The 12,101-nt window shown below is 39.5% G+C and overlaps 1 protein-coding gene across 1 annotated transcript in view; it reads left to right on the top strand.

The window, feature by feature from the left end:
- Nucleotides 1–12,101, top strand: part of PPM1H (protein phosphatase, Mg2+/Mn2+ dependent, 1H) — a 435,367-nt gene that overhangs the window by 161,628 nt on the left and 261,638 nt on the right. Inside the window, exon 2 of the mRNA XM_006859511.1 lies at nt 9,253–9,418. Within this exon, the coding sequence (XP_006859573.1) occupies nt 9,253–9,418 (166 nt within the window). The remainder of the gene's footprint in view (nt 1–9,252; nt 9,419–12,101) is intronic.

Below are 12,101 nucleotides of genomic sequence, written 5' to 3'. Positions count from 1 at the left end.
TCACTATGGGCCTGGCACTGTGGTATATTTTTCATGCTATACAATGGGGCTTCAAAAAGTCTTTGGAAAAATCTTTTAATTAGGGAATAAGTGTCTGAAAACATTTTGAAGTACCCCCATCTAGACCATTTAATTTTCACAGCTCTTCTGTGATCCTCTTCTATTAACTCCATTTTAGATGGAGAAAGTAACTTGCTCAAGAACAAATCAGTAGTAGTTTGCAGAACCAAGTCTGAACCAGATCTATCTGACCCTTGTCCCTGTACCTCCTTACTTCTGCACTATGCTGAGTACCTCATGTTGTGTGTGTGATGGGGGGTACAATGGGGATGGTATTCAACGACTTAGCACTTATCAAGTGTTTCATTTTATTTTGTTTTGTATTTTGCAATTTGCTTGGTTTGTTGTTGTTTTTTTAACCAAGCCCACATAGTAAAGTTTCTTAGTTTGTGGAATTCAATCCAAAGAAATTCTTTACATTCCAAAATCATTTTGCACTCTGAAATATGCCAGCTTTCCTCATCTCCTCAAAATCCTTCATGGAATCATAATTTCTGTAGAAATCTACATATGCCTTCTTTCGGGGTTCATCTACTGCAAACTTATAGAAAGCTGCAACCCCCCCAGAGACGTGATGAATGTTACAATAATATGAACTCACAGTCACTTGACCAGAAGGCCTCACAGCTGAGGCTTCACCAAAGCACAGAAAGACAAGTGTGGTTCTTCTCCCTTAACACCAACATCCTTCCCGACTATTGGAGAAATAACCACATTGTTGTTGCTGTTGTTAAGTTCCATGGAGGCCTGACTCATGACAACCCTTATAGGAGCAACTGGTGAGTTGCTGACCTTGAGGTTAGCAGTCCATTGCTTACCCCAAAGTACCATAGGATCCTTCCATCCATGTCAGTTGTGATTGCCCTTTGTTGATTGACTGCATTCTATAAATACTTTTGAAAACAGCTCCACTGTGAGTTCCCTGGGCCAGTCGTCTTGGTGGCAAGGGCTCACTACATGAGAATATTTTATCTGTATTTCATCCTAGGAGTCAGTTTTAGATGTCATAGGAACCCATATCATCAATAGAGTGTTGCTGGATTCGAATGTGAAGGGAGATAACTTGATAACTTCACAGTTGCAACTAGAAGCAGCAGATTCTGCTGAAATTCATGCAAAATTGATTTTTAAATTTTATGACTAGAGCATTTCACAAACAGAAAGAAAGAAAAATGGGTTTCCCAAGTTTATTACTATAATGTAAAATGAATCCCTTGTGCTTCTAAAAGTTTTGCAGCTATTCAGGTCATAACTTCAAGCTGTACATGATGCATACATAGGAATTTTTTTACTTTCACGTCCTTAAAATTTTGTGCTTAGGGAGACTTTCACGTTTTACTTTAACTGAAGGTGGGCAGGTTAAAGCATTACGTAACTGAAATGTAACTTACCACTTAACATCTCTCAAGGCAGATGTGTCGTGTTCTTTTAGAGTTGAAAGAATTTGGTATAAGTTTTCTGCATTGAAGAGACATCAGTGGTCCTTTATCTTCTCACTAACTTGGATCTTTCATTCCTAATAGTTTTTCCTCCTGAATTTTAATCGGAGTTTCAAAATTGCATAGTTCTTTAATTAAAATAACGAAAACATCACCATTAGTCCAGATGCACACATCTTAGCAGCTCATAGAATTTCATACCTAAAATACAGCATGTCCATGAAGGTACTGAAGGAAGAAGTCCAAGGTGCACTAAAGGCATTGGTGATAAAGAAGTCTCTAGGAATTGATGGAATGCAAATTGAAATGGTTCAACAAACTGATGCAGTGCTGGAGGCGCTGACTCTTCTATGCCAAGAAATTTGGATGATAGCTACCCAGTCAACCAATTGGAAGAGATCCATATCTGTTCCCATTTCAAATAAAGGTAACCCAGTGGAATGTGGAAATCATCAAACAATGTCATTAATATCACATGCAAATAAAATTTTGCTGAAGATAATTCAAATATGGTTGCAGCATTACATTGATAGGGAAATGTCAGAAATTCAATGCAAATTCAGAAGAGGATGTGGAATGAGGGGTATCATTGCTGACGTCAGATGGATCTTGGCTGAAAGCAAAGACTTCCAGAATGATGGGTGGTGGTGTTGTTGCTGCTAAGTGCCGTTAAGTTGGTTCCGACCCATGTGACCCTATATAGGGTTTGTGAGGAGCGGCTGGTGAGCTTGAACTGCCAACTTTGCAGTTCAAAACGACTTTGCAGTCCAGTACATTAACCCACAGAGCCACCCCAGGACTCATCAAAGCAGTTTGTACTCACAGAAACCCTCTATAAGATTTTTGAGGATCAAATAGTGGATTTGAGCTTCCAATCTTATGGTTAGAAGTCCAGTACCTATCCTACAAGCACCACACCAGCACTCCAGAAAAATGTTTACTTTGTGCTTTATTGACTATGCAGAAGCATTCGACTGTGTAGATCATAACAAACTATGAATAACATTGTGAAGAATGGGTATTCCAGAACACTTGATTGAGCTCATGAGGAACCTGTTAGAACAGAACAAGGAGATTCAGAATGGTTTAAAATCAGGAAAGGTTTGTGCCAGGGTTGTTATCCTTTCACCATACTTATTCAGTGTGTATGCTGAACAAATAAGCCAAGTATATGAAGGAAAAATTGTCATGAAGATTGGAGGAAGACTCATTAATAACCTGTGATTAGCAAATGACAGGCCCAACTTTGCTTACAGAAGTGAAATATCTTCAGCAAAATTTTACTGAAGACATTACTGATGAAGATCAAAGAATACAGCCATCAGTATGGACTCAGTGTAAAGAAAACAGAAATTCTTACAATTAGTCCAGTAAACAGCATCATGATAAATGGAGAAAAGATTGAAGTTGTCAAAGACTTCATTTTGCTTGGATCCACAATTAGCACTCATGGAAGCAGCTGTCAAAAACTCAAAGTATTCCATTAGGCAAATGTACTGCACAAGACCTCTTTAAAGTGTTAAAGAGCAAAGATGTCAGTTTGAGGACCCAAGCCATGGTATTTTCGAAATCCTTATATGCATGTGAAAGTTGGACAATGAATAAGGAAGACTGTAGAGGAATTGATTCATTTGAATTACAGTGTTGGAGGAGAGTATTGAAAGTACTATAGACTGCCAGGAGAACAAACAAATGAGTAAATTAATACATGCAAAATGCTTGCAAAACCCGGGTAGCTTAAATGGTTAAATTCTCAACTGTTAGCTGATAGGTTAGCAGTTGGAACTCACCCAGAGGCACCTGGGAAGACAAGCCTGTCCATCTGCTTCCAAATGGTCAAAGCCTTGAAACCCCCCTGGAGCAGTTCTAGTCTGTATATATGGGGCTACCTTAACAGTCTTTGGCACATTGTTGTTGTATAGCGTCAAGGTGTTTCCACTCAGAGCAACCCTGTGTAGGGTTTCCAAGGAGCAGCTGGACCAGGGCTTGAACAGCCGACCTTGTGGTTAGCAGTCCAGTGCTTATCCTACAGTGTCATACCACATAGTACTCCAAAAATGTAAGGCACTATTTATAAGAGAGGAGTACTGGTGTGACGCTGTGGGTTAATGTGCTGGACTACAAGGTCCGTTTGCACCACAAGGTCAAGAGTTCAAGTTTACCAGATGCCTCTTGGAACCCTATACAGGGTTGCTATGAGTTGGAACCAACTAGACAGCACTTAGCAGCAACAACTTATAAGGTAAGGTGAGATATTACTCCGTATATAGGCTGTGGCAGAGTTGATTTCTGACTTTATTCATTTCAGCAAAAGCTGATTTATTACCTCCAGTTTAATTTTCAAAATGATATTTTTCTCGCTTTGTAGGAAGTTAGCAAACAACCTCACCAAAGGTATGATGATTCATGGTCTATTATTTTGTTTATAAGTATTTAAAATAAAGTAAGCCCATTGTGGTTGTTAAATGCTGTCAAGTCAGTTCTGACTCATAGTGACCCTGTACAGGGTCTCCGCGGAGCAGCTGGTGAATTTGAACCTCTAACCTGGAGGCTCAAACCGACTTTGCAGTATGGCGCATTAATCCGCAGCGCCACACCAGTATCCATAGGTAAATATTATTTAGAGTTAAAATGCACATCTTATAGTCATTCCTGTTCTTAAGATAAACTGTCATCAAGTTGATTTTGATCTGTGGTCATCAGATGTGTGAGAGTAGATATCCATAGCATTTTCAATGGCTGGTTTTTCAAAGAAGATTGCCAAGCTGTCCTAGGTGCCTCATGTCTTCGTGTCTCAAACCTCCAAACTTCCAGTTTACGGCTAAGTACATTAACTGTTTGCACCACCCAGCTACTGTGCTCTCAGATAGTGCTAACTTCATGTTGGAGCTTAACACAAGAAGGAAGCTTGTAGCTGTAACAGCAACTGTGCATATATTTAAAGAAATGGTTGCGTCTCTTAATAGCATGATGCTTCTCAGCTTGGGGAGCACAAAGTTTTTCTCAAATTAATTTTAGAGGAATGAAAGTTTCATTTTCATTTCATAATCAAAGTCTTTGTAAAACAAATTCAAGTATTTAAATTGATGAAAGTCTAAGTCTTAAAATCCAAAAGATACTTTTTTAAAAACACACAACTTCTATCCAATATCTTACAAGGGATTTGAAATAATATAAAACATGAGTTATGTTTAAAAAAAAAAAGTGACTCAATTAATATGCTTTTTAGCATCTGGATATTAATCAGACATCCAACCAAACATCTTAAAGGGCTGAGACTGACTGCTGTTTTCCTCTCGTTGACATATCTGACTTTTTGATATTTCACTGATGTCATTCAAAAACTGAATTCAACATGACATGAAAAAGGAAGGTCACCAGTGATTGTTCTTTCATCATTCTCTGGTTTTGATGAGTCATTGCAGTACAGTCATCTGACCCAGGTGCCAGCAAGAATAGATAGACAATCGGAAAATAAAACAGAGAGAAGAAGCAGACAGAACTCCAGGTATGTCCACAGCTCAGTCACATTTTGCTGTGTGACCTTGTGCAAGCCAGTCTCCTAGGGCCCTGGGTTTCTCATGAGACTAAAATGAGGATATAGTACTTGCTAGGGCCTCTTGCTGAAGTTATGTGAACTTTGGAGTTTAATAGACACAAAAAGAGGTAGGAAATAAAACACTTTAAGGAGACAGTGCTTCGTGACTGCGTAATTATAGTGGCTTTGTTGACTGTTGGAACTGGCAGTGCTAGATGAGTCAGCCTGGCAGGTAGCTATCAGAGACTGGTGATGCATTTTTGGTTAAAAACACTGACAGCGTAAGTTTAGGTGCCAGCAATCAGGATGATGCCAAACTCCAGAAATAGAAACTGGGATCTTGTAGGGAGGACAGCACCTAAGGGACAGTTGAATCCCGACTTCAGCTTTCCTTAAGAAAAAGGTTCCTTTGGGAGCCATGATGGTATCATATTACCATCCACTAAGCAATCCACCCCAGCAGTTTTGCTGAGGAGGTCACTACCAGTGACAGAGAAGAGGCAGGTGGCATTTTAAACCTCCTTCCTATCTGGTTTGGTTCTTCAAGAATAGGCATGAAAGGAAAACTCTGAATGAATGCATGTTCTGTATTTGGATCTTTCATTATGAACCCCTAGTGACTGGGCCTGGATTAAGCATGGACTTCCTACCAGCTTTTTCCCTGCACCCTTTCCAGCAGCCAGAGAAGCAAGGAACAGAATTCCCCCTTCTCTCAGGCCTGGACTAGAGTTTGCCAAATATGCATATACTGTGCTCACAGACCAACTGGGGTTATCTCCAAGTGATGCAGGAGTCCCCATGAAATAGTAGACAGAAGTTAGATGGGGGCTCAAGGCAAGCCTTATGCTAACCCCTACTTGTGCCACTTCGTGACTGTGGAACCCAAGGTCAGTTACTTAGATCAGAGAGTAAATTTGGCAATGTTAGGCATGTTATGGCCTCAAGTACTCCATTTTATCCCTCAGCCACATTGAAAACAACTCCTCTTTGGTGGAGAAAAGATGAAGGTGAGACAGAAAAATAGACTTTAATACTCTAGTTCTGACTCATAGCAGCCCTGTATAGGGTTTCCAAGGCTGTAAATCTTTGTGGGAGTAGAAAGCCTCATCTTTCTTCTGCAGAGTGGCTGATGGGCTCCAACTTTGTGGTTGGCAGTTCAGTGCTTATCCTACAGAGCCACTAGGCTCCCCTTTGATTAATATTTGTTGTTGCTCTTAAGTGCCTTTAAGTCATTTCTGACTCATAACGTTCAAACCCACCAGCCATTCCTCGTATCTTATACAAGATCGCTAGAATTGGACCCAACTCGACAATACTTAACAACAACAACAATAAGGTATCTGAGGAGCGGCTGGTGAATTTGCACCACCAACCTTGCGGTTCAAGTCAACCTTGCAACCTAGTGCAAGTTACAGTGCCACGGCGCATAGAGATGTACAGTAGGAACAATAACAGATGGCTGTGAGTGGACAGGTAGGTACAGTTGGCCCCTGAATAAGGGGACAGGGATGGACCAAGAGCCCCCATGCAGTCGAAAATCCACACAAGACTTCTGATTTCCCCTAAAACTTAACTGCTTATACTGTACTGTTAACCAGACATGTTGCTGATAATGTAAACCATCAATTAGCACATATTTTGTAGATTATATATATATTATATACTGCACCCATATCAAAGCTGAATATTTTCAGTACAAGATAAAACAGTGTTTTGCAAAAAAAGTGCAAGGTTTACACTTCTGCTGGGGCAGCAGCAGCCATGTAGCATATATTTCCTATTCTTTTTCTTTTTTTTTTAACAATAGTCTTTATGCTGGGTTAATTTAACCTTCAAATGGCTGGCAACCAGAACTACAGACCTCAATTTATAGTACACATCAAGAAGCAATTCAACTTTTTCTTATAAGTCCATGACCTTTCATTGCTTCTTGGGAACCCTTCAAGTATCACTAGTGGCACTTCATATGAGCGCCATGGTATTATTTAAGGTTTACTATATTGCACTAAAAATGAAGAAAAATATGTGAGAACCAAAAGAGATCACTTTTTTTTTACAGCAACACGAAATTTACTAGAGAGACAAATCACATGGCAGTGTTTTAAAAATCCACATATAAGTGGATCCTCTCAGTTCAAGCCCATGTTACCCAAGAGTCTACTATAGTTAAAAAATGGTAACCATTTTTTTGTTTGTTTGTTTCTTTTAAACAGTTCTTGAAAATCAAAGGATATTGATTAACTCCTTAGCTTCCCAAAATATACAGACTATCAAAAAATTCCATGAAAAATTGAACTGTCTTTTCATTCTATTTTTCACAGACTTTTCAAGCCTCCTCGTAATAACTGTTCGCATAGGAATGAATTCTTGAATAGTTATTTTAATGTATATATAATTTGTATTAAATGTAAAGTAAATGTTTGAAACACTCCATAGAATTCCTAGGTTCTGTACTTGAAACACCCTCTACTAGATCTTAAGATAGCCAGTTCTCAATTTTCTTTCAGATTCCTATTTTGTTGTGCCACATGTGTGTTGGCTTGGGATATCTATACAATTTTCAATGATTAAACAATTTGATGTCAAAACTGTTGAAATCGGAATAAGGTCTGCGGTTGACAGTGTTGTAGAGATGTTGATAGTTTTGATATTGTACAATAGTTGTATACTATGTTGCCACAGGTGGAAACTGGGTGAAGGATGCATGGAATCTGTACCATTCTTGCAACTTACTGTGAGTCTATCATTTTCTTTAAGCTTGTGGAAAAAATGTCATCTGAAAATGATTTAAAAATTAACATCTTTAAATCGTTAGGAGAATATACAAACAGACTCACAGAGCTTTGAGCAGATTCCCTTTTATCTTATCTTTTTTTTAAAAAAAAAAAAAACACCTTTTCTTTCCTTGCCCTTGAAGTTTTATATTGTTGTTGTTGTTGTTAAGTGCCGTCGAGTCGGTTCCGACCCAGTTTTATATATGTCACACTTATTCCTTCGCCTGCTCTGATACGTTAAAGGTTTGGAAAGAACATATAGCCATTGACAAGTCAGCGAGAGCTTCCTTTTAGAAAATCTATCTAAGCTGCTACTTCATTTTTTAATAAGAAAATGGTGCTAAAACTCAAGAGTTCAGTCTGCAGTCACCTGATACTGCAGACAGAATGAGATATGTGAATGGCGTAGCATCTTTTCCTGAAGCATTCTTATTTCAGCACTAAATTCTATTTTAATTTCTATAATCATTTAGTCATTAGATCAAAGCAGTTTCAACATATATCATTATTATGCAACTGGGTGTCCAGATCAGCTACCCATAGCCCAGTGTGACAGCATTCTACAGGGAAACAGTACAGAGTTCAGCAATATCTAAAAAGGAGTAAAGTACATTTCTGATCCATTCAGTTCCCTATGTGTAAAGCAAAAATGGATATTGTTGATCATGAAATATGGTTTTCTGTTCCCTTGGTTTTACAGTGTGCTGCAAATTACTTCCTTGTTCTTTGATAAGATTGATAGTGGTTTTGCTCTTTATCACTGAGAGACATTCAACAGAATTCCCAGAGCCAGCCTATCTATCTTCATGTTAATTTCTCAAAAATCCAGGCTCCAAATTAACCGGAAAGTGTCATATGTTTTGGTGTTTTGACTAGGATGGATTGGTGGTGTTGATCACATCGATCAGACCCCCGTGAACGTGAACTGAGTTCATAACATTTTCTTGAGTAGATTCCAAGGAATCCTGCTGATGCAGTGGTTAAGCACTCAGCTGCTAACCAAAAGATCAGCTGTTGGATCTGCTCCAAGGGATAAAGATGGGATTATGTGCTTGCGTAAAGACTGACAGCATGGACAGACATTTGGAGCTGTTAGTTCTTCTCTGTCCTGAAGGACCACTATAAGTCGAAATCAACTCAACAGCAATGGAGTTTAATAGAATCTTTAATGTATACTAATTCCATTTCTTAAAACAAAACAAAACAAAAAAACCACTCAGTTTATTAAGGAATATATAAAACACCAAAACCATAAGGTCTTTGGTATAATGCAGTGCTCAGGATTAAGCACGGTGCTGGCAGTTCCACTCTGCACCCCTGGGTTGTCAAGAGTCTGAATCTAAGCAGCAGTGGAGACTGTTTTGACTGACCACAGAGCGAGCACTAAGCTTTCAGCTTCCTGAAAATCTGTCTGACCAGCTTTTTCCGGCTTATTCTCCAGGGTTATCAATGCTGGGAAGAGCACACACAATGAAGACCAAGCCAGCTGTGAGGTGCTTACTTTGAAGAAGAAAGCAGGGGCCGTTACCTCAACCCCAAACAGGAACTCGTCTAAGAGACGGTCCTCACTTCCCAATGGGGAAGGACTGCAACTAAAGGAGAATGCGGTAAGGCCCTACTTCATCCTCAGTTCTCAGATGACAGCTACCACACTTACTCTGGCCCCACTAAGATTCTAGAGGTTAATCCAGGATCTGTAATGGGAGAGGGAAAAACAGTGGTGGGTTTATGCTGATAGTCTCAGACATATGTATGAAGAACTGACATGTAGGATTTTAACTATGAAAGAAAACATAAGGTCCCTGAGTGGTGCAAATGGTTACTGTTCACAATTACTTGAACTGAAAGGTTGAAAGTTCACGTTCATCCAGAAGCACCTTGGAAAAAAGGCCTGACAATCAACTTCTAAAAAATCAACTATTGTAAATTCTATGGAGCACAGTTCTACTCTGACACATACAAAGTCAAAATCTACTCAATAGTAACTGGAGTTTGGGTTTTGAAGTAGACAAAACTCTCATATCATATACAGGCTTTGATGTAAGAATTTGTATATATAATGTGAACCCATTAGATAATATATAAGAAACGAATTCTCATTTTTTGTTAAGGAAGCTGTCTGGAAATCTCTCATGAGTATGGAAATAGCTCTTAACCATTGCTTTGTGATTAATAACTCTTAAGAATAGCCCTGTGTAAGTTTGTTCCTCTGTTCCCCTTGCCTGACTGTTGAAACTGTCCATTGGAGGCTGTGTGTGAGGCCTTCTGAATCAGTACTTGTTTCCATTGGACCCAATGCCCACGTGGCCATGTGGTAGTCCTGAAGACTGAAAGTCTTGCAGACACATCACAGAGCATCTCCCCTCTCTCTACTGTCTGCAGAAAAAAATCAGACATATCCTTGGGAAGCACCTCGCCAAAAGGAATGAGGAATACTGGCTTTCTGCCCATCAGCCAACAAATTTTTTTCTAGGGAAAGAAGTTTGCTGGGAAAATCAAATGGGACTGTTTATTATAATAATCTGTGGGATAATTTTGTATATAATTTTCTTAGGGATTTAAAAGATTTAGAAATTTCCTCTTAGTCTAAGAAACAGTGTCTTGTTGCAGTTATGCTCAGGGATAATAATCATAGTATTGCTGTGTTTTATTAGTACTAGTTCAGCCTAGAGTTAGAAAACACAGTGCTCTATGGGGAATGGTCTGCTGTACTTGTTTTTAAGACTGAAGGAGGTGTTAACAGGTCTCCCAAGTGTTTTGCATAAAGATTCCTCACAAACAGTCAGAGTTGAGAACCCCAGTGGGCAGTGTAGAGTAATAAAAATAGTAAATGCACAGGCTCTGGAGTAAGATGGTTAGGGATATTCTACCACTTAGTAGCTATTTAATTTGGGGACAGTTGAGCCTTAGTTTCCTCTTCTCTGGAAAGGTATAATAGTAACTACCAAATATCGTAGAAACAGGCTGATTGGAAGTATTGAGACCAATTAGCAAGTAGTTTGTGTCAAGTTTGAACCAGTGTCTTAATTAATAAAGTTCTTAATAAACATTGTTGTTGTTAAGTGCTGTCGAGACAGGTCTGACTCACAGCGACCCTGTATGGGTTTCCAAGGAGTGACTAGTAAATTTGAACCACCAACCTTGTAGTTAGCAGTCTAGTGCTGATCCTACCATGCTACACCAGAATTCCTAATAAACACTTGTTGTTGTTATTGTTGTTAAGTGCTGTCAAACCCTATAGGGTTTCCAAAGAGCAGCTGGTGAGCTTGAACCGCTGACCTTGTGATCCAAACTGACTTTGCAGTCCAGTGCATTAACCCACAGTGCCACACCAGGACTAGCAACTATTATTCTGAAGTACGGATAGTACTGCCCCACTTGGGTCATGCTCTGTGGGTAATGCCCACTGAATTGCATGAATTTATTCCTTTGTAAATCAGACATTAAGGAGCTCTGGTGGCGTAGTGGTTCTGAATCGGGCTGCTAACCTTAAGGTCAGCAGTTTGAAATTACCAGCTATTCTGCCGGAGAGAGATGAGGCTTTCTGCTCCAGTAAAGATTTACCGCTTAGAAACCCTGTACAGGGTTGCTATGAATTGGAACCGACTCCATGGCACATAACCAAATCATACATCACACAACTCATTTCATGTCTACTTTACAGGATCATTTTAAGGATTGAATTGTTATGGAAAAGACTCTTTGAATGTGAAGCATTATGGGTAATGGCTGTCAGTCACTTCCTGTTTCTTTCCCTTGATATGTCTCCCCTGCCATGAGGATATAAAGCAGACTGACTCATTGTAGCGAAATAATCCAGTCTTGACACTGGGTGCATTGCCAGCTGATAATAGCATGTTTCCTCATTGCTAAGTTTCCCCCTAGAATTGGAGTATGAGTAATTTCTTAACTTCCTGTTCTCAAGCATATGTAACCAGTGCATCAATGGTTCTGGACGGAGCTGTGACCCTTCCCTGAAAAGGTTTTGAATCTCTGTAAGGCCCATACTCACTGGGGTAGCAAGGCGGTGCCAACAGGCCTGATCCTTCCTTTTTCAGTCCCCTCAGCAATTTCACTTCTATCTGCCTTACGTGTTAGGCTTCTCATTAGAATTTTAAGAAAGAGCTTTGCTGCTTTTCAAACACATAAAAACCAGAATCCAGTTTACCTGATGAATCACTGTACAAATATTTACTGAGCACCTGCCGTGTAAATGCCAGGGTTTCAGTAGTGTGGGTGGTGGTGTTTTGTAATGTGCTGTGGACTCGGTTCCGACTCACAGCGACCCTG

Source organism: Chrysochloris asiatica, unplaced genomic scaffold (assembly GCF_000296735.1).
Source record: "Chrysochloris asiatica unplaced genomic scaffold, ChrAsi1.0 scaffold00033, whole genome shotgun sequence".
Taxonomy (NCBI): domain Eukaryota; kingdom Metazoa; phylum Chordata; class Mammalia; order Afrosoricida; family Chrysochloridae; genus Chrysochloris; species Chrysochloris asiatica.
Note: the sequence above shows the minus strand (reverse complement) of the source record. Positions and strands in the feature narration are given on the sequence as shown.